Source organism: Bos indicus, chromosome 10, assembly GCF_029378745.1.
Source record: "Bos indicus isolate NIAB-ARS_2022 breed Sahiwal x Tharparkar chromosome 10, NIAB-ARS_B.indTharparkar_mat_pri_1.0, whole genome shotgun sequence".
Lineage (NCBI taxonomy): Eukaryota > Metazoa > Chordata > Mammalia > Artiodactyla > Bovidae > Bos > Bos indicus.
The window spans coordinates 51,456,756-51,479,062 of NC_091769.1; the positions used below are offsets into that span (position 1 = coordinate 51,456,756).

Here is a 22,307-nt window from a genome sequence, read left to right on the forward strand (position 1 = left end):
AAGCCCTCCAGGTGATTCTGATGCATTCTAAAGTTTGAAAACCAGCATATTAATATGTTTGCTCACAAAATCTCTCCTGGGCAAATGATTAGATGGTCTCAGACTAAAAACTTCATGCCATTTTGTATTTTCAACTCCAGACTGTTGTTCATTAAGAATGTAGTGGTTCTGAGAGAGCTTGGTTAAGTTTTTCTGAATATTCAGATATCTGCATGTCTACTTAAAAAAAAAGACTATATATTTAGAACAGTTTTAAATTTATACAAAAATTGAGCAGATAGTATAGAGTGTTATCTCCCCTACCTTTCTGTTTTATAACAGCTTACATTAGTATGATACATTTGTTATACTTAATGAACCAGTATTACATGGTACATTATTGTTAACATTAATTATTACATTAATGTAATAATAGGTACATTATTGTTAACTAAAATCATCCCATAGTTTATTCAGATTTCTTACTCAGATCAGGTCCTTTTCCCATTCCAGGATCTTGTCCAGGATACAACCATACATCTAGTTGTCATTTCTCTTTAGTCTCCTCCTAGCTGTGATGATTTTTCAGACTTTTCTTATTTTTTATAAACTTGACAGTTTTGAGGCGTATTGGTCAGGGATATTGTTGGATGCCCCTCTGTCGTAGTGTGTTTGATGTTTTTCTCATGATTGAACTAGGGTTTGGGGGACAGTTAGTTTTTCTGTCTAGTTTGTGAAATCTAGACCACTTAATTTATGAAGTACTGTTTATTTTATTGAAGTGACAGTAGATAGTTCTGGTTTGAGAATGCTAGGCCACATTACTTGTATTTTTGTTGTTGTTTTTCATCTGATGCCTTCTTCCTTTAATCTGTGTTTAAATCCCAACTCCAGCTCTCACAAGCCTTTTTCTAGGAGCTTCTGGGGGAACAGCTAGGCAGGGACGGAAGAATGGGGCCAGAGTGGGAAAGAGAAGGGGTCTTTGTTCCTTTGACACAACTTTTTCTAAAATAGGATACCTGCCCTGATAGCTTTCTTCTTCATTTCCCTTTGTCCTTAGACTACCTGAACTGAGTTTATTTGGTTTGCATTTTGTTTTTATAAGCAACTTTATGTATTTGCTCTTACTAATTAATTCAGTTCCCTTGTGATGTATAGGTGTTATTTCCTCCATTATACAGACGAGGAAAGTTGGATTACAACCCAGTACCACAAAGAACCTAGAATCTGGACCTTTTGGTTCCACGTTTTGTGCATTTGGTAGTTATTTTTCTCGGTATTATTACAATGTAACATCCTACCTTTATCTCTCTAAGACATTTCCAAGAAGCAGTTGAAATGTTTCCTGAATCTAAGTAGAGATGGAATCTGTTTCCTTCTTTCTTAAAAGAGAGAAGTCATGCTCTCATGTATGCCAAGTCGCTTCAGTCGTGTCTGACTAGAATTTAGGCATCATTTTGGGTAATTGTCATGAGATAAAGAGAAGAGCTCTGCATTGGGAGCTAGTGTACTGGGTCCTTGTCTCTTCTGTCTCTGTAAATTCAGGTAAATCATGTTGTTTCAGCTTGTTTACTTTTCATTGTAATTTCTTCTGTCTTTGCCTTTCCTTTGTGACTTAATATTTCTGTATGCAAATCTTAGTAATGCTAGTTTTAGCCTAATTTTTTGCAATAGTATTTTATAGCTGATCTGTTCAGCTTGTGGTCTGTTGCTTTTCTTAACCTTTTTCATTTTTATTTGACCTAATTAATTTCTATGGTATTATTTATTGTATTATTTATTTATTATTGTATTAATTTCATTTAATTCTGCAGCTGTTTTCACTATTCAAATATATAGTAATGAAAAGAATTTTGTTGTGATACTGTTGTGTTAATTTTCACAGGATAGTTACTCAAATTACTAGCTGTAGTCCTCTTTATTGACTGAGTTAAGGTGGAAAAAACAATGAGGGTTGAAACATTCCAATAATGTTTCTTGTGTTTTAGTCTTTTTTTATGCTACTTTTTATTTGTTTTCTTAAAATTTCTTAATGTGGTTGGGTTCTGCCTTCAGTTTCCTTTTAGTGAGAAAAACAGTTCCTCCTGCCCTAACTCCATAATAAGTAGAAACAGCTCGTAAACTGGGCTAACTTGGAGGCTTCCATGTGAAATCATACAGGACCTAGAAGGGAGTGCTAAAAAGGGAGGAGTCTGGTCTCCAAAACAAAGTTAGTCTTGAATAAGAAACTGGAAAGATTAAACTTCTCTTTTTATAAGCAAAGTTTTGTGTTAAGCAGGTAGTAGCCTTTTATTTAGGAGAAGGCAATGGCACCCCACTCCAGTACTCTTGCCTGGAAAATCCCATGGACGGAGGAGCCTGGTGAGCTGCAGTCCATGGGGTCGCAAAGAGTCGGACACGACTGAGCGACTTCATTTTCACTTTTCACTTTCATGCATTGGAGAAGGAAATGGCAACCCACTCCAGTGTTCTTGCCTGGAGAATCCCAGGGATGGGGGAGCCTGGTGGGCTGCCGTCTATGGGGTTGCACAGAGTCAGACACGACTGAAGCAACTTAGCAGCAGCAGCAGCAGCAGCAGCAGCAGCCTTTTATTTAGAGACTGAAATGTCAGTTCCTTCACAAAGTAAATTCTTTATATTAGATAGCCCTTTGTTGTACTTAATTTGCTACACCCTTCTAACATGATTTTTGAGCAGGTCTTTGTTTTATTAAGGCCATATTCTGCTCATCTGTTACCCACCTTACTGTTATCAATTAACCCAGTGAATATAGTCTCAGTTTGCCAGGTCACTGAAGAAGGCGGACTGTGAAATTCATCTGCAGAGCCAATCCTGAACCTTTGAGTATTCCTCTGACCATTTATGAAGAACATTTTGGGGGACATTTCATTTGGTAGAGATCTTCTTTTCTGTTTTTCTAGTTTAGAACCTGTCTGGCAGTATACTAATTTTTGCTTCAGAATTACTGCTCAGATTAATGTTGAATGGTCAGCATGCTACTATTGTTGTACATGTTTAGGCCTGCTCACATCAAAACTGTATTTATGGATTCTTTCAAGGTATTAAATTTACCCTTGTACGTTTTATAATTTTTTTCTTTTGGGGAATTGTTTTAACAAGTTTAGGACTGATATTCTGTGACTAGGCCTCAGACTATCTTGTAGATAGAAAAATGTTTCTGTTTCTTTGTTGGTCTTTAAGTTATCCATCCATCACTGTTATTCATAATTTGTATTTTTCAGTGATGACTGTATGTAGTAAACTTTTAAATTTACAATGTAAAGCAGTTACTGAACTTGAGTTATGACTTAGCTGTAGGTATTTATAACATCATTAATTGAGTTTCGGGCATATCAAAAATTGTTGCAGTATTTAAAAAGTTAAATCACAACTAATAAAGTTAGACATAGTATTGTATTTCTTTCTGTATAACTGAATTATTCTGACATATGCTGTTAGTCTATAAAAATAGCAAACTTTCCAGATAAGCAATAGTTATTGAAACCAAAAGCAGTTAAATATATTAAACTAGATATGAATTAAAAAGACTATATTTCAGAAGACTACACTCAAATTTATGCATTATCTTTCCTTAAATTAGATAGACCTTAAAAATATAGGAATTGCATTATTGGAGTTTTTAATATGTGCTGTTTACTTTTTTTTTTAATTGATAAAGATTTGCAGTGTGGAATCTTCTGTGCTTAATTCAAGTCTGACAGTACAGCACTGGACCAATTTGCATATGACACATCTTCGATAAGGCAGGATATTAATTTGCTACTTACTTAAAACTATAATATATAGACTGTAATTATTACATACAGAATGCTTATTTATATATTTTCTAGTTTCTAGAATAGTGATACAGTCCTTCGGATTCCAAAAGTAAAAGTAGATTAAGAGAATATATTAAATATTTGTAAGTCATTTGCTGTTATCTTTCTATTCAGTTTTCTGTGTAGAAAACATAGTAAATATTAAATATAAAGGTTCTCAATCCTTTGCCCTTTAAAATCTGCATATATGACTTAGTCTTTAAGTTTAGTTTTCTGTGAAAGCACATTATCATTTCAGTTTCTTGAATTGTATCATAATAGTCATTAAATTTATGATATGTTTTCCTGTACTTTCTAATATTAAAAGGAACAAGGCAACAGTTGTAGCATCTTGCTATTCTTGGATATCTTTTTTTTTTGAACTTTTGTATTTAGGTATAATCGATTAACAATGTTGTGATAGTTTCAGGTGGACAGCGAAGGGACTCAGCCATACATATACATGTATCCATTCTCTCCCAAACCCCCCTTCCCATCCAGGCTGCCACATTCAGCCTTCTTATTGGTTATGCATTTGAAATATAGCATATCTTGCACATCTTTTTTTAATTGCTTTCCTATTATATACTTTATCAGAGATTATAAATGTTAGACTTTTAAAAATGTAATTTGTTTGTAACTTTGTGTGTAGAAAGTTAATTTGAAATAATTAGATCATTTATCAGAATATCCTAATCCATTTGATTGCATTTTAATGAAAAAATGCAAATAATCTCTTAAAATGTGAATGTAAACCAAAGTACTTCTCCCTGAAAGTCTTTATTAGTTATTTAAAATACTGTGATTGTCTCAGTGCAGTGTATGTAAAAACAAGGATTTTCTAATTTGCTGATGTTCTTTTTTTTAATTTCTAAAATTAACTGCATTTAGATGTGAAAACACTTTCATGTTGGTATTAAGCTCTGAAGTTTAGGAACTGTAAATGAACAGATGAACTACAAAATGGTTTCATATGTATCATACAAGTGAAAAATGAAGACTAAAATTTGAAAATATCTTCAAGACATGTTGGGAAATCATAATTGAGTTTTTTGAACCTATTTTGGAAAAAAAGTCAAACTTGCCTGAAAGTTGCAAGAGTAGTGTAGTGAACGCCTGATAAATTAATCAGTTAACATGTTGGACACGACTGAGCGACTTCCCTTTGACTTTTCACTTTGACGCATTGGAGAAGGAAATGGCAGCCCACTCCAGTGTTCTTGCCTGGAGAATCCCAGGGATGGGGGAGCCTGGTGGGCTGCCGTCTATGGGGTCGCACAGAGTCAGACACGACTGAAGCGACTTGGCAGCAGCAGCAGCATGTTACCACATTTGCTTTTTCTCCCTTCCCACTCTCTGTCCTTCGTTCCTTTTTTCTTTTACCTACTTGACATTTTTTGAGTGTTATTGAGATATAATTGACAAAATTGTAAGATATTTAAAGTGTACAATGTGATTTGATATTTGTATGCATTGTGAATGCATGATTCCCCCCACCAAGTTTAATACATCCATCACCTCACATATTTACATTTATGTGTGTGTGTGTTGTGTGTGTGTGTGTGTGTGTGTGTGTGTGTGTGTGAGAATGTTTAACTTCTGTTCTCTTAGCAAATTTAATTTATATAATACCACATTTTCAGCTATAGTCATCATGTGTTACACATTAGATCCTCAGACTTCACTCATCTTACAACTTGAAGTTTGTACCTCTATCAGCCTATTTCCTCCACACCCTAGCCTTCAATACTTTTTTCTTTTTAAAGAGTATATAGTATGTTGTCTTTTAGGACATGAATCACATACTCCTGTCCATCACTATTATTATTTGTAGAAGTTACTTTCTTAGCATCTCCTTGAGAATATTTTGTCAGCTTTCATTTAACTTAAATATAAGTTTTCTTCTTGAAAAATGAAAAAGACCCAGTGTAAATGCTGAAATATTTAAATTTAACAGAATCTTAAATATTTGTTTTGCTAAATTAAGAGGAGTAAAAATTTGGAGACATTTTGGTTATGAAGAGGAACATTTTTTAAGGGCTTTGTATTCAATCCTGAGAATTTATTTGTGCCATTAAAATTTTTATTTGCTTGACTTTCTAATCATGGACCAAAGAAACTTTTTAGAACTTGATATATCTATGTATATACCAAGTTTGGACTCAAAATACATATAAAATGTTTCAAGTTAATATGGCATATATTAGAGAATTATTTGGAGGGGGGAAGATGCTAATTTTAGCCATTTTTTGTTTTGACTTAGGAAGCTCTGGAGGAATATGTGAAAAAAGTAAGCTCTATTCAGATGGTAAGAAGAAGTCTTTAAACACTGGAATTATTACTGTTCAGAACTATGGGTCTCACGTACCCCCCAAAGTCTCTCACATTACGTTTGCTCATGAAGTTGGACATAACTTTGGATCTCCGGTAAGTATTGCCTAATTATTAGGGTTTTTTTTTAAGTTGCTGGTCTTTCATGTTGTGTAATTTTTGTTGATACTGTTTACAGTGAAAACAAGTCCACATGAATGCTTAGTTTTTATATGTCAAAACATAGTATTGTACTTGACCATAGTACTGAAAAGGAGGAAAATAGAATGCTTGTAATTAAAATAAGAAAATAAGCACAACAGTGCCAGAAGTATACAAAGGCAGGAATTTTGTCTCTTTCATTCACTCCTGACCTTGGAACAGTGCCTGGTACCAGATTCATTCAAATATTTATTGAGTGAGAATCACTTTTAATTGTTTAAAATTTTCATTGTTTGAATGTTAGCAAATTGTGGATTTTTTGCTTGGTTTCTATTAAAGCATTATTGGGGTTTACTAGATTTGTCTTTCTCTACTTAGACTGTTATTTAAAAATCTTTCAGTATTAAAACTTGATAACATGCGTAAAAGTAGAGAAAAGTAGTACAGCAATCTTACGCTTATCATACAGGACAGAGGTCAACAAACATTTACTGTAAAGGGTCTATTAATAAACTAGGTTTATGGGGCAACATTTGCATATTTTTGTGCAATATTTTGCATTTTGCATATTGTGGGCCAACATTTGCATATTTTTCTTTGTTTTGTTATTTTTTACAATCTTTTAAACATGGAAAAACCATTCTTAACTTAGGCCTTATGAAAACAGGCTGTGGGCTGCTATTTGCTGACCTCTGATTCAAATTCAGCGATCATCAAGAGTTTGCCACATTTTTCTGTATTTCCTTTTCTTTCTGAGGTGTTAGAAACAAAGTCATTCACCCTTCCATATTTCAGTGTGCATTTCTTAAAAAAATGAGACATTTTCTTCCATAACCACCATGTGGTTATGATACCTGACAAAATGAGTAATTTTTTGGTATTATTTAATACCCTGGGGCTTCCCTGGTGGTTTAGATGGTAAAGAATCTGCCTGCAATGGGAGAGACCTGGGTTTGATCCCTGGGTCAGGAAGATTCCCTGGAGAAGGGAATGTCTACCCTCTTCAGTATTCTTGCTTGGAGAATTCCATGAGCAGAGGAGCCTGGCGGGCTACAAAGAGTTGGACACAACTGAGAGACTAACACTTTTACTTTCACTTTTTCAATATATAGTCTACTGTATTGATTTTAAAGTGAACTGAAGATTAATATACATGGAACTACAAAATACTGAAGGTATTCTGTCTTTGTGATTTTGGTGGGGCTTATTAAAATTACAAGTTTGGGAAATTTTCATTTGAAAACTGTATAAATTCACTTTTACTTTATAACTTGTAAAAATGGGAATTTTTGAGTTTAGAAAAAAATTGAATTCTAATAGCTTAAAATTCTCAAGCTCTTACTTAATGTTTCCACAGTTCGTAAAATGTAAGTGTCCTCTAAGTTGCAAGTCTTTCTTCTTCTAATTCCAATCAGGAATGGATGGATAAAGTATTTAAAATGTGTCTAATCTCTCTACCTCTTGGCTGCTTTTGTGATCTGTTCTTAAAAAAGAGTAATTGAAGTTTTAAAGATGAGCAGGGAACTCTTGCTCATTGTTAACTTGTATTTTCAAGGTCAGTTAAATGTCGTCTACTCTCCCAGTCAACTTCATCCAGGGGAATTTTATTATCTTTCCAACTACTCTTCGGTTTGTTAGTCTAGGACCTCTCAACCTCAAAGTCTAATGTGCATACAGATTACTGAGGATCTTACAGTATAGGTTCCGTTTTAGTGGGCCTTTGATGGGGCCTTAGTGTCTCTGTTTCTAAGACTCCCATGTGATGCTGCTGCTGCTGATCTGTGGATCACACTTGGAGTAGGATATATAGTATATTCTCTTTGCACTTCCCATCTAATTTGTCTTCTAATTGGTTGCCAGAGAGGTGTTTTTTAATACATTGATGTAATATTACTTATTGTTGAATGTATAAATTGGTTCACATTTTTTTTGCTTCCCTTGTTATCTTTTCCTGTCATACTAGACTACTTCTAGTGATTCTGTCATCCTCAAATACACCTCATTCCTTTGTGTATATTGTTCGTGATACTATACATAGAGTACACATAATACTATACTGTAGATAGCAGGTGCTTAGTAAATTTGTTTTCAGTAATTTAATATTGAAATCAGCCAGACAATGAACTCCTGAGCCTGTCTTCTTTGACATTTTTGTCTAAAATTGTCTTTATGTCTTCTGTCATATATCTGTACTATGTCAATGTTACTTTCTGTCTGAGTGGTTCACTGTGTTGCATATATTTATTTATGTGAAAGTCGCTTAGTCCTGTCTCTTTGTGACCCCATGGACTGTAACCCTGCAGGCTCCTTTGTCCATGGAATTCTCCAGGTCAGAATACTGTAGTGGGTAGCCGTTGCCTTCTCCAGGAGATCTTTCCAACCTAGGGATTGAACCCAGGTCTTGCTCATTGCAGGCATATTCTTTACGATCTGAACCACCAGGGAAGCTATCCTAAATGTTCACACACCTGTTGTTAACCAGTTTATAAACATTGTTGGTAATGCAATCAAGAGGCGAGTTCCTGTCGCCCAGTATGAAAGTCTTAATGTATTTACTCTCAGCAGATTAATCTTTGTCTAGGTATGTGCGTGTTAAGTCACTTCAGTTGTGTCTGACTCTTTGCGACCCTATGGACTGTAGCCCACCAGACTTCTCTGTCTATGGGATTTTCCAGGGAAGAATACTGAAGTGAGTTGCCATTTCCTCCTCCAGGGGATCTTCCCAACCCAGGGATCAAACCCATGTCTCTTATGTCTTCTGCGTTGGGCACGCAGGTTCTTTACCACTAGCCTACCTGGGAAGCCCTTGTCTAGATATAGTTCTAGTCATTCTGATCATGTCACTTCTGCTTACAACCCTACATCCAATACCTGTTGATATTGCTAACACAGTTTCCTTAACTTAGTATTTATAGGGTTTTCCATAATTTGGGGCTAAGTATGTTTCCTGTGTTATTTCCTCTTCCCTGTCAAATTAAGTCATTTAAAAAAGTCTACTTCTGCCAGGAAGCCAATTCCTTCCCATCTCTGCCTGTTGAAATCTAGATCCATGTTGCTATATAATGTGAATTAATATGGCCCTTTTGTCAGGCAGTTTGGCAGTATGTATCAACATCTTTAAAGCGTTTGACCTTTTAATGCAGTAACTCTACCTTTGGGAACCCAACTAAAAGAAGTAATTGAAGAATGTGTCAAAGATTCCTGTGAATTAAAAATAATAAAAAAAGGTATCCATTGCAATTAGACCTTCACTGATTTTTTTCTTCTTTATAAGACAGTGGCCCCTAAAAGAGCAAATTATCTTTCCTTTTCACAGGCTAAAATAACGGTAAGGTCTAGTCTAAAGGAGAGTCCTCAAGCTTCCATTGTTCTTCTGACGAGAAAATTACATCTAATCAGATGACCTGAAAACCCTATTTAACTTCCTGTTTATGTAACTTTATATTCTTTTTGACAGCATGATTCTGGAACAGAGTGCACTCCAGGAGAATCTAAGAATTTAGGACAAAAAGAAAATGGCAACTACATCATGTATGCAAGAGCAACATCTGGGGACAAACTTAACAACAATAAATTCTCACTCTGTAGTATTAGAAATATAAGTCAAGTTCTTGAGAAGAAGAGAAACAACTGTTTTGTTGGTATGTATATTTTCCCAGCATTTTAATATGGGTATTTTCAAACATTCAGAAAACTGGAAAGAATTAAATAGCAAACACCTGTATATCCACCACTACCACCTTTATATTTTACAGTTGTTAGCACTTTAATACATTTGCTTTATCACATAGGGGGCTTCCCTGGTGGCTCAGATGGTAAAGAATCTGTCTGCAATGCAGGAGACCAGGTTTGATCCCTGGGTCGGGAAGATCCCCTAGAGAAGGGAATGGCTACCCACTCCAGTCTTCTTGCCTGGAGAATTCCATGTTCAGAGGAGGAGCCAGGCAGGCTATGTAGTCCATGGGGTCGCAAAGAGTTGGACACAACCGAACAACTAGTACTTATCACATGTGTATCAATCTATTCATCTCTCAATCCATGTTTTATTGTTATTGTAATTTAAAGTGGATTTGGGATATCAGGATACTTCACTCTAAGCCCTTTAGCCTATATTTTTTACATAAGTGAAATACACAAATCAACTCTACCATTTGATGAGCTTTGACAAATACGTCTGTCTGTGTAACCTAAGCACCTGTCAAGATGTACAACATTTCTGTCACCTGAAAAGGTTCTCTCATATCCTTTCCCCACCAATCTCTGCACCTGTCCCATAATAAATAGATTTATTTCTCCATAGATAAATTTTGCTTGTTTTCATATAAGTGGAATCATAACAGTTTGCATTCTTTTGTGGAAGGCTGCTTTCACCCATCATACTATTTTGAAGTTCATTATTAGTGTTTTGTACCTTTTTTTTTTTTTGGCTGGGTAGAAGTACATTATATGAATTTATCACAGTTTACTTATCCTCTCTCCTGTTGAATGAACCCCTGGGCTTTTCAGGTTTGGGCTATTATGAATAAAGTTGCTATGAATTTTTTTCTTATTGTGGTAAAATATATATAACATAGAGTTTATATTTAAACTAGTTTTAAGTGTACCATTCATTGGCATTAAGTACATTTACCATTTGTACAACCATCACTGCTTTTCCATTTTCAAACTTTTAAAATCACCCCAAATAGAAATTCTGTAACCGTTAAGCAATTAACTCCTATTTCTCTCTCTCCTCAGTTCCTAGTAACCTCTATTCTATTTCGTGTCTCTGCGACTTTCCCTATTCTAGGAACCTCATATTAGTGGGATTATGCTTTTTTATCTGATGTATTTCACTTAGCATAGTATTTCCAAGATTCACACAAGCTATAGCATGTATCACAATGACATTCTAATTTTTATGGCAGAATAATACTCTGTTTTAGGGATATACTACATTTTGTCTATCCATTGATCTGTTTTGCCTCTCTTGGGGCATTTAATATGTTCTAAATACCCCTCCTTGTATTACATTTTTGGGGATCCTTCTCCTATTTCATAAGATTTTAAGTTACTTGAGGGTAAACACTGAGGCCTGCTCACATTGCACATAAACAGCACTCTCACAGATATGGCACCAAAGGAGAAAGAACTGAAGAAGGTTTCCAGATAAGCACGGCTTTTTGTTTTTTTAGCTGTATTTTTTGTTTTGACATAAAATTGATATAACACTATGCCCTTTTGTTCTTAATTGAAATTTATATCGAGATAATTTAAGTTCCCATGCAGTTGTAAGAAATAATGGAGATTCCATATTCCTTCACTCAGTTTCCTTCAATGGTAACATCTTGCAAAACTGTGTAGTACAGTGTTGCATACAACAAGGATATTCACATTGATAAACAGTCCACAGATCTTGTTTGAATTTCCCCAGTTTTTCATATTGTCATCTCTGTGTTTAGTTCTATACAGTTTTACCATGTGTAGGTTTATGTGTCCATCACCATAGCCATGATTAAGAACAGTTCATTGGAACTTCCCTGGTGGCTCAGACAGTAAAGAATCTGCCTGCAATGTAGGCGAGCTGGGTTCAATCCCTGGGTCAGGAAGATCCCCTGGAGAAGGGAATGGCTACCCACCCCAGTAATCTTGCCTGGAGAATTCCATGTTCAGAGGAGCCTGGCAGGCTACAGTCCATGGGGTTACGAAGAGTCAGACATGATTGAGTGACTAACACTTTCACTTTGGCCATCTAGTGATTGGGACCACATGCTTCTAATGCGGGGGGCATGGGTTTGATCCCCTGGTCGGGGAACTAGGATCCCATATGCCACATGGTGTGGCATTTAAAAAAAAAAAAAAGAAAGCAACCTCCTCCTTCCTGCCTCTTTCACCTGCCCCACTAAATCATTCTCTATTTCTAAAATTTTGTCACTTCAAAAATGTTCGATAAATGGAATCATACAATATGTAACTTTTGGGGATTTTTCACTTGATATGATTGCTTAGAAATTAATCCAAATTTTTACCTGTGTCATTAGTTAGTTCCTTTTTATTGCAGGTAGTATGTGTGTACCTCAATTCATTCAACCATTTTTCTGTTAAAGAATATTTGGGTTAACTTCAGCTTTGGGATGTTATGAATAAAGCAGCTATAAACAGGCTTTTCATATGAATATAGGTTTCAGATGCCTCCAAATTGAACTGATGGATCAGTATAGCAGTTGTTTGTTTTTATTTACGTTTTTATGTTTTGGCAGAAACTGCCAAACTGTTCAGAAGGCTGTACTATTTTACATTCCCACCAGCAGTGTACGAGTTGTCTAAGTTCTCTCTATCCTTGTCAGCTTTTGGTATTTTTTATTTTATCCACTGTGACATGTATATAGTGTTAATTCATTGTGGCTTTACTTTGTATTTTTATGATGACTAATGACATTGAATATCATGTGGTTTTTTGCCATCTGTATATCTTCTTTGGTCAAATGTCCATGTTTCTTGGCCACTGAGGGTTTTTTTTTTTTCTGTTGAGTTTTGAGGGTTCTTATTTAGTTCAGCTGCTAGTCACTTGTCACATATCGGTCTGCATGTATTTTCTTCCTTTCTGTAGCTTGTCTTTTCATCCTCTTCACAGTCTTTCCCAGAGCAAAACTTAAATTTTAAGAAGATTCAAAGTCAGTTTTTACTTTTATTGATTGACTTTTTCTTATAAAACCTTCATTTTCTTTTGAAAGGGCAGATTAAAATTACATTGATATTATCATTTTTGTTATTATTATTCTCAGTGGTAGAAGTGACATCTAGATTCTTCATTTGTAAACTAGAGTCTTACAATAAGCTTTCTGATTGAAAATGACTTTAAAAATTATGAACATATTTGTCTTTCTCTGTCTGGCTTGACTTAATAAATATGATGATTTCTAGGTCTATCCATGTTGCTGCAAATGGCATTATTTCATTCTTTTTTTATGTCTGAGTAATATTCCTCTGTGTGTGTGTGTGTGTGTGTGTGTGTACACCACACATTTTCTTTATCCATTCATCTATTCATGAACATTTAGGTTGCTTCTATGTCTTGGCTGTTGTAAATAGTGCTTCTTTGAATATTGGGGTTGCATATATTTTTTCAAATGAGCGTTTTCTCCAGATAGATGCCCAGCAGTGGGATCGCAAGATTATGTGGTTTTAGTTTTTTAAGGAAACTACATACTGTTCTCCAGAGTGGCTGCACAAGTTTACATTTCATCAACAGTGTAGTAAGTTTCTTTTTTCTCCACATCTTCTCCAACATTTAGTATTTGTAGACTTTTAAATAATGACCATTCTGACTGGTGTGAGGTGATACCTCATTGTAATTTTGATTTGCATTTCTCTAATAATTAGAAATGTGTGTGCATGCTCAGTTTCTTTAATCACGTCTGACTCTTTGTGACCTTAAGAAATGTAAGCCACCAGCCTCCTCTGTCCCTGGGATTCTCCAGGCAAGAATACTGGATTGGGTTGCCATGCTTCCTCCAGGGGATCTTCCCCACTCAGGGATCGAACACAAGTCTCCTGCATTTCCCGAATTGAAGGTGGATTCTTTACCCACTGAGCCACCTGGAAAGCCCAATAATTAGCAATATTGAGCATCTTTTCATGTACCTGTTGGCCATCTATATGTCTTCGCTGGAGAAATGTCTATTTAGGTCTTCTGCTTAGTTTTTGATTTGGTTGTTTGTTTGATATTGAGCTGCATGACCTGTTTGTATATTTTAGAAATTAAACCCTTGTTGGTACCATCATTTGCAAATATTTTCTCCCAGTCTGCAGGTTGTCTTTTCATTTTGTTTATGGTTCCCTTTGCTATGCAAAAGATTTTAAAGTTTAATTAGGTCCATTTGTTTGTTTTTGTTTTTATTTCCATTGCTCCAGGAGATGGATCCAAAAAAAAAATGCTGCTGTAATTTATGTCAGAGTGTTCTGCCAATGTTTTCCTTTAGGAGTTTTATAGTATCTGGTCTTATATTTAGATCTTTAATCCATTTTATTTTTGTATATGTGTTATAGAATCTTCTAATTTCTTTCTTTTACATGTAGATGTCCAGTTTTCCCAGCACCACTTATTGAAGAGACCATCTTTTCTCCATTGTATATTCTTGCCTCCTTTGTCATAGATTAATTGACCATAAGTGCATAGGTTTATTTTTGGGCTTTCTATACTGTTCCATTGATCTGTGTGTCTATTTTTGTGCCAGCACCCTCCTATTTTGATTACTGTACCTTCCTAGTATGGACAAATGTCAGAGAAAGACCAGTATCATATGATACTACTTATATGTGGAATCTAAAAAAAGAATACAAATGAACTTATTTATAAGGTTGAAATAGACTTACAGACATAGAAAACAAACTTAGAGTTACCAAAAGGGATAGCAAGAACAAGTGATGAGGGGGAGACAAATTAGAGGCTTGAGATTACCATGTATGTACTATATATAAAATAGGTAAACAGCAAGGATCTCCTGTGTAACACAGGAAGCTATACTTAATATCTTGTGTTAACATATAATGGAAAAGATTCTGAAAAATAAATACATACACACACACACAGACACACACATATGATCTTCCCTTGGTAAAGAATCTGCCTGCAACGCAGGAGACTCCAGTACTCTTACCTGGAGAATTCCATGGACAGAGGAGCCTGGCAGGCTGCAGTCTATGCGGTTACAAAGAGTCCAGTGTGACTGAGCAACTAACACTGTCACTTTTTTTTTTTTTTTAACACTGTCACTTTTATACCTATATGTATAACTGAATCATTTTGTTGTACACTTGAAACTAACACAATATTGTAAAATAACTACTTCAATTAAAAAAATACCTGAATAAATAAATAATATTTACCATAAGATAGAAAAAATGAGCATATTGCTTTTTAGTATTATGGGAAAGAAATTTGTTTCTTAAATTGCAATGAAATATGTACCTGTTACAATTTTTGCATTTTGAGCAACATCTTTTCCCCTGTATTTAAGCCATTAGCAAATAGCTGATTTGATGTATCGTTTCTGTATGAGACACAAATGAATATGTAATGAATATTGCATGTGTGGTTTTCTGACTTTTTCAATTTTTCCTTTTCTCCTAAATTACATGTCACATGAATTGTAAGATGATTATTGCTGAACTTTAGAAAAATCATTACTATTTACTTAATATATATGTGCATGTGCATGCTTCTAGTTTTAGAGAACAAAAGAGATAGTATAAAGTGAAGGAAAGGAGAAATTCCCTGGCGGTCCAATGGTTAAGACTCAGCGCTTTCACTGCTGTGACCCAGGTTTAGTCCCTGGTTGGGGAGCTAAGATCCCCACATGGCCAAAAAAAAAGAGAGAGAGAGAGAGAGAGGGATGGAGCTTCAGTTAGCCCTAAAATTTCCTTTAATGTTTGATGGGGCCAAGGATAAGAATGAAATTTCTGAATATAAAGCTAAGGTCTCTATAGTAACCTTGTTTTGGGTTCCTGTGCTTGAGGTATGTTCCCTTCCACTTACTCAGCTTTTAGTTTGAAGTCTGTGCTACAACTGTTTCCCACACTGATTTGGTGTAGCAGAAAGAGCACCAGACTTTAGATCTAGGAGACCTTGATTTAGTCTTGTGTTTTGCCCATACTGGGGCATATGGTTTCCAGCAAGTCCCAAACTCTCTAAAAGTTAGTTTTCTTGTCTCTAAAACGAAGACATTTGATTCTTTTCATTTCTCTGCAGATGCTGAAGTTCTGTGATTTTTATGTTCTTATTAAGAGTAGCATTCTTGTTCCAATTTTAAACTTCACTAACAAAATCAAAGAACTATAAAAAAAGACCCGGAAAGTCTTTCTGAAATTACTCACTATGCTTAGACCAGACAGTCTAACCTTAATGAACCAAGATTTGACCCATTAATGTTAGACTCTGTGGAAATACAAAAGATATAAATAATACATGGTTCTTCCCTTAAGGAATTTTGGTCTAGCTGACAATCAAAACTAATGTACATTAAAAAAATTACTAGTTGACTAGGATACAGTCAGCCAAATAGAATGTAGAAAATTCCATAGGACACAATGACCCAATTTCTTTAACAACTAGTAGTGTAAAAACAAGAGAGGAGGGAATCTGTTATCTATTAAAAGAACTTAAGATGCATAAAAAGCAACTATGAGGAGAGGGGTTGGGGAAAGCGTATGTGAAACTTGGTTCAAATGAACTGATGTAAAGGGGTAGTTGAAGCAAATTGAAAATAGATTGGCTATTAGATACTATTAGTTAGTATCTGTTAGTTTTTTTAGAAGTGATAATGGTATTATGGTTAGATTTAAAAAAGAAAAAAACTCTTTATCTGTTAGATTCATCCTGGTAGATGAATTTGTAAGAGCAGATGAATAGGTTAGATGCAGTTGTTTACAGCATATCATTGATAGTTGTTAAAGCTAAGTGATTGGTTCATAGGAGTTCATTGTACTTACTTTTTTACTACTTCTCTGTATGTTTGAAATTTTCTAACAGAAAAGGTTTAATTTTTTTCTGGTTGATGAAGCACTGACTTACTTTGTAGTTATGTACTATAAATAGTACAGTCATTGTTCAATAAAGCTCAGTGTGGCATGGCCTAAACAGAGTACTGTCACTTCTGGAAGGGACTTTAGAAGGGAGCATTAGGTCAAATTCCCTCACTGCACAAATTGAGAAACTGAAGCACCCGAATGGGAAGTGACTTGCCTAAGGCCACATTGCTAGTTAGTGACTGAGCCACTGTTGCAATTAGATCTCCTAATTTCCAGATTCTTAGTTTATTCTACTTTTCTTAATCTTCAAAGTTTTCCTTTCTCTTTTTTAAAATGAGGCTTTAAAGTGTTTGTGAATTTGAAATAAAATAAGTGTTGCATACAGTGCTAACTTTGTCTTATTCATTTTCTTCAGAATCTGGCCAACCTATTTGTGGAAATGGGATGGTAGAACAAGGTGAAGAATGTGATTGTGGTTATAGTGACCAGTGTAAAGACGAGTGCTGCTACGATGCAAATCAGCCGGAGGGGAAAAAATGCAAGCTGAAACCTGGAAAGCAGTGCAGGTACCTTGTTAATTCCAGTAATGTTAATGCTCCTATGAAGTCACTTGAATGTAGTTCATGAAAGTTGCTCAGTCATGTCTGGCTCTTTGCGACCCCATGGACTAAACAGTCCATTCTCTAGGCTAGAATACTGGAGTAGGTAGCTGTTCCCCTTCTCCAGTCGGTCTCCCAACCCAGGGATCAAACCCAGGTCTCCCAAATTGCAGGCGGATTCTTCATCAGCTGAGCCACCAGGGAAACCCAAGAATACTGGAGTGGGTAGCCTATCCCTTCTACAGGGAATCTTCCTGACCCAGGAATTGAAATGGGGTTGCCTACATTGCCAGCTTATTTTTTACCAGCTGAGCTACCAGGGATGCCTGAAAGTAGTTATGTCATATTTAAAACCAGATTAAAAAAGAAGAAACTCTATTAAGAGATGTATGTGGTTTTGGAACTTTGTTATTTGTTTTATTTTTCTGGAATAGGATTATTTAGTGCACCTTTGCTGGCAGATTGAGCTACTTAATAATTACAATTTTTGTGGTGGGTGTTAAAGACATGCAAAGGATGCTCAGTTCAGTTCAGTCGCTCAGTCGTGTCCGACTCTTTGCCACCCCATGAACTACAGCACACCAGGCCTCCCTGTCCATCACCAACTCCCAGAGTCCACCCAAACCCATGTCCATTGAGTTGGTGATGCCATCCAGGTATCTCACCCTCTGTTGTCCCCCTCTCCTCTGGCCCTCAATCTTTGCCAGCATCAGGGTCTTTTCAAATGAGTCAGCTCTTTGCATCAGGTGCCCAAAGTATTGGAGTTTCAACTTCAACATCAGTTGAATGATGTTTCATTTCCTTCCAAATAAAACCTAGGACTGATCTCCTTTAGGATGGACTGTTTGGACCTCCTTGCAGTCCAAGGGACTCTCAAGAGTCTTCTCCAACACCACAGTTCAAAAGCATCAATTCTTCAGTGCTCAGCTTTCTTTATAGTCCAACTCTCACATTCATACATGATCACTGGAAAAACCATAGCCTTGACTAGACGGATCTTTGTTGACAAAGTAATGTCTCTGCTTTTTATTATGCTGTTTAGGTTGGTCATAACTTTCCTTCCAAGGAGTAAGCCTCTTTTAATTTCGTGGCTGCAGTCACCATCTGCAGGGATTTTAGAGCCCCCCAAATAAAATCTTTCACTGTTTCCATGGTTTCCCCATCTATTTGCCATGAAGTGATGGGATCGGATGCCATGATCTTAGTTTTCTGAATGTTGAGCTTTTAAGCCAACTTTTTCACTCTCCTCTTTCACTTTCATCAAGAGGCTCTTTAGTTCTTCACTTTCTGCCATAAGGATGGTATCATCTGCATTTCTGAGGTTATTAGTATTTCTCCCAGCAATCTTGATTCCAGCTTGTGCTTCCTTCAGCCCAGCATTTCTCATGATGTACTCTGCATATAAGTTAAATAAGCAGCTCAGTAAAATACATATTATTTAGTTTATAACATTAAAAATGTGACTTTCATAAGTATTTTTAGAATTTTAGTTTTAAATATTTAGGTAATATGGATTCCACACATTCTTGTAACTTGGTGTCATACAATTTATTTCACTTCTCAAATTATTCTGGTAGTGATAAATATAAGCAATAGAATATTATTTGTGCAGTACTTTTAAAATGGATGTTCTGTGTATCCTAATTTGATTTTAATGTGTAAATGTGAGAAAAAATGATAAATTGACTAATGTGTGATATATCTATGAAAAACTGATGACTTGCCTAGTATTTAACCCATTTTCCATTGTAACCTTTTACTAAAGGCAAATAGAATAAGAATGCTGAATATAGTATGCCTTCATTATAAAAACAAGATTCTTCATCATTTTTCTGTGACTATTAGAATGTTAAAATTTAGTAACCTCTTGTTCCAATAAGAGTTGTATAACAGTAACATACTTAACATTTAAAAGATAATATTTATTATTTAAAAATTAAGACTGTATCTATTGTATAGGAAATGTCCTAGTGGGATTTTCTTTACTCAGCTCAGTACTTCTTTTAGTCCAAGTCAAGGTCCCTGTTGTACAGCACATTGTGCATTCAAGTCAAAAACTGAAAAGTGTCGGGATGATTCAGACTGTGCAAAAGAAGGAATATGTAATGGTATCACAGCTCTCTGCCCAGCCTCTGATCCTAAACCAAACTTCACAGACTGTAATAGACATACGCAAGTGTGCATTAATGGGGTAAGCATTTGATTTGTTTTTCATTTAATTTTATGAAATCTTTTTCAGAATACTTAAAACCTCACAGTTAAAGTAATTCATCTCAGTCCCAGTTTCAGCATCCGTATCTATTTCCCCACAAAGCTGTGACTGCATTATGTGGCATAAGTGCCTGGTGGCATTCGATTTGTTATTGACTTGTCTTTCAACTTTCTACTGCGTGTGTTTGATACTCTAGAGAAAAATAGTTATGTAACTAGGCATGTAACTTTGTACTGCTTTTAAGTTTTATAAATTAATATTTTAGTACCCTAAATAAAAGGACTCTTGATTATTTCCTCTGCCTTTGAGGCCTTTAAAGCTTTCTTGGCTAAACAATCACTTTCCTCTACATGAGGAGCTTTTGATTTTTCTCTTCTTATAAAGGAGCCATAATAACCAACATAAAGTGGATGTTCATCTAATCACCTCTGTTTGTGTTTTGTCTAGATTTTTGTTACCATTTTTTTAAGATTTACTATCTTATTTGCACTTGCTCTTTTTAAGATGTGTTTATATGGTCCATTTCTGATTCTAATCTGTGCTCCCACCACCTCTTGTATTTTTACTTAATTATTTTAGCATTGGAGGCATCTGTCTGTTACTGGGAACAAGAGGTTTGACTGTATAGGGTTTAAATAATTGGTCTTTTATTTTTCTTTCAGCAATGTGCAGGTTCTATCTGTGAGAAACATGGCTTGGAGGAGTGTACCTGTGCCAGTTCTGATGGCAAAGATGATAAGGAATTATGCCATGTCTGCTGTATGAAGAAGAGTAAGGCTTTGAAAATGCACGAGTATAAAATCTGTTTGAAAAACCTTATTTTCTCCTAAATGTTAAGTGTTAAACTTTGGTATACAGTTGGGACAGATGATTCTCTTGAGAAATATTTAAATGTAGTATAGCATTGTGTTTCCAGTTTTGTGGTCCCTACAGTGTTTTTAACATGATGAACTAGACGAAACCTGCCAATGTTTTTGCAATAATTAATATATGCACTGTTAGAAGGATTTTAAGCCATTGTAGGCTCTAAGTCAAAAGAGTTGCTGGTTGTTTATGTTGTGATATTTAAGTAAGGGTATTATCCAGTCTAACTAATGAAAGCCTATGTAGCATGTCACAATGATGATTTTAGGCAGTTTCTCCCTTTTTCCCAGCTAGCCCAATAGAGAATCTGATCTTCAGCTTATATTGGGCACTTCTTTTACAGTGGAGCCATCAACTTGTGCCAGTACAGGGTCTGTGCAGTGGAACAAGTACTTCCTTGGTCGAACTATCACCCTGCAACCTGGATCCCCATGCAATGATTTTAGAGGCTACTGTGATGTTTTCATGCGGTGCAGATTAGTAGATGCTGATGGTCCTCTAGCGAGGCTTAAAAAAGCAATATTCAGTCCAGAGCTCTATGAAAACATAGCTGAATGGATTGTGGTAAGTATAGTTTTTATTTCTAAAGAAACCTTATCTTAAAATGATTTGATCATAATTTTACTTGGTTAGAGGTCACCAGTGTTATTAGAAAATACTTATTTCCTGTTTATACTGGAATTATAGTTGACCCTTGAACAACATGGGTTTGAACTGCATGGGTCCACTGACAAGTGGCTATTTTTCACTAGTAAATAGGATGCTAGTACACAATCTGAAGCTGGTTAAATCTGCAGATATGGAGGAACCATGGATATAAAGGAACTATGGATGTGGTGGACCAACTGTGATTAACCTGTCTCCTTCAAGGGTCAGCTATACTTTATCTGAAGAATGAGTTTTAAAGTTCAAATAGCCCTGAGCTTTATTTTCTTCTAAAGCAGTGAGAAACACACTTACATGTGTATCATTCATAGATTTGGTTGGGAGGTGATGGGAGTCATTCTGTTGTACTCTGCTTCCTGGTTCATGTCTTGGATGCGTTACCTCCACCTTTGGGCCATTTGATTAGAGTATTGTCGTAAAATTTCTTGAAGTTGATTTTGGAAAGCCCTACTTGCATTTTATACTTCTCCCTTGTCTCAGTATGACAGATAGCCAGCTTTGGGTTCTGCCTTGCTGAACAGGAGAGATGAAAAATTTTCTGAAGATGTTTTCTGATGTTTCAGTGTAATTTCTGGATCTTCATCTTGTCCATAATAGGAAATGTTGAACAGGGCAAGATCAGATACAGAGCCTTTTGCAGATTTATTAATGACTATGGATGTTCATTCAACTTAAATCTAGTGAACTATGTTATTTTTAAGCCACATTTCCCCCAGTTGTATAAATGTTGAATTACCTGAAATTTTTGAAAAAGATCACTGAGAATGACTATCTTAAGTCGTTTAAGTATTTCTAAGTGTTTACATTTAGGGAACAGTAGGAAATTTGCAAGTGATGTGTTTGAGAGTGTGCTATGCCTGAACTGAATAAGTCTGCTTTGGAAATTGACTCCTCACCCTTCCCAAATTATTTTTTACATTTTTAAAAATGAGGATGGCTTAAAAGCACACACAACAATAGCCCTCTGTCTGGGTTGTCAGTCCTTTTGGGTACTATTGTAGTAAAACTCTACAATAAGACTTTTGGAATTATCTCTAGGATTAAAATGGTGTTTATTATATATAGGAAGAATAATACTTTGCATGTTAGAATATGCAATTTTTAGATGTGTAATGAGTGAATAGTGGGAGGACTGTTGAAGTTGGATTTAGGAGACCTAGGTTTTAATCCAGATAATTGGGTCTCCTT

At 35.5% G+C, this 22,307-nt stretch overlaps 1 protein-coding gene across 3 annotated transcripts in view; it reads left to right on the plus strand.

Annotated features, from left to right (window-relative positions):
* ADAM10 (ADAM metallopeptidase domain 10) overlaps positions 1-22,307 on the plus strand; it is a 143,529-nt gene that overhangs the window by 106,945 nt on the left and 14,277 nt on the right. For all 3 annotated transcript variants that reach the window (XM_070797490.1, XM_070797491.1, XM_070797492.1), the window contains exons 9-14: positions 6,061-6,224; positions 9,727-9,910; positions 17,194-17,344; positions 19,385-19,568; positions 20,252-20,360; positions 20,797-21,017. In XM_070797490.1, the coding sequence (XP_070653591.1) occupies positions 6,061-6,224; positions 9,727-9,910; positions 17,194-17,344; positions 19,385-19,568; positions 20,252-20,360; positions 20,797-21,017 (1,013 nt within the window). The remainder of the gene's footprint in view (positions 1-6,060; positions 6,225-9,726; positions 9,911-17,193; positions 17,345-19,384; positions 19,569-20,251; positions 20,361-20,796; positions 21,018-22,307) is intronic.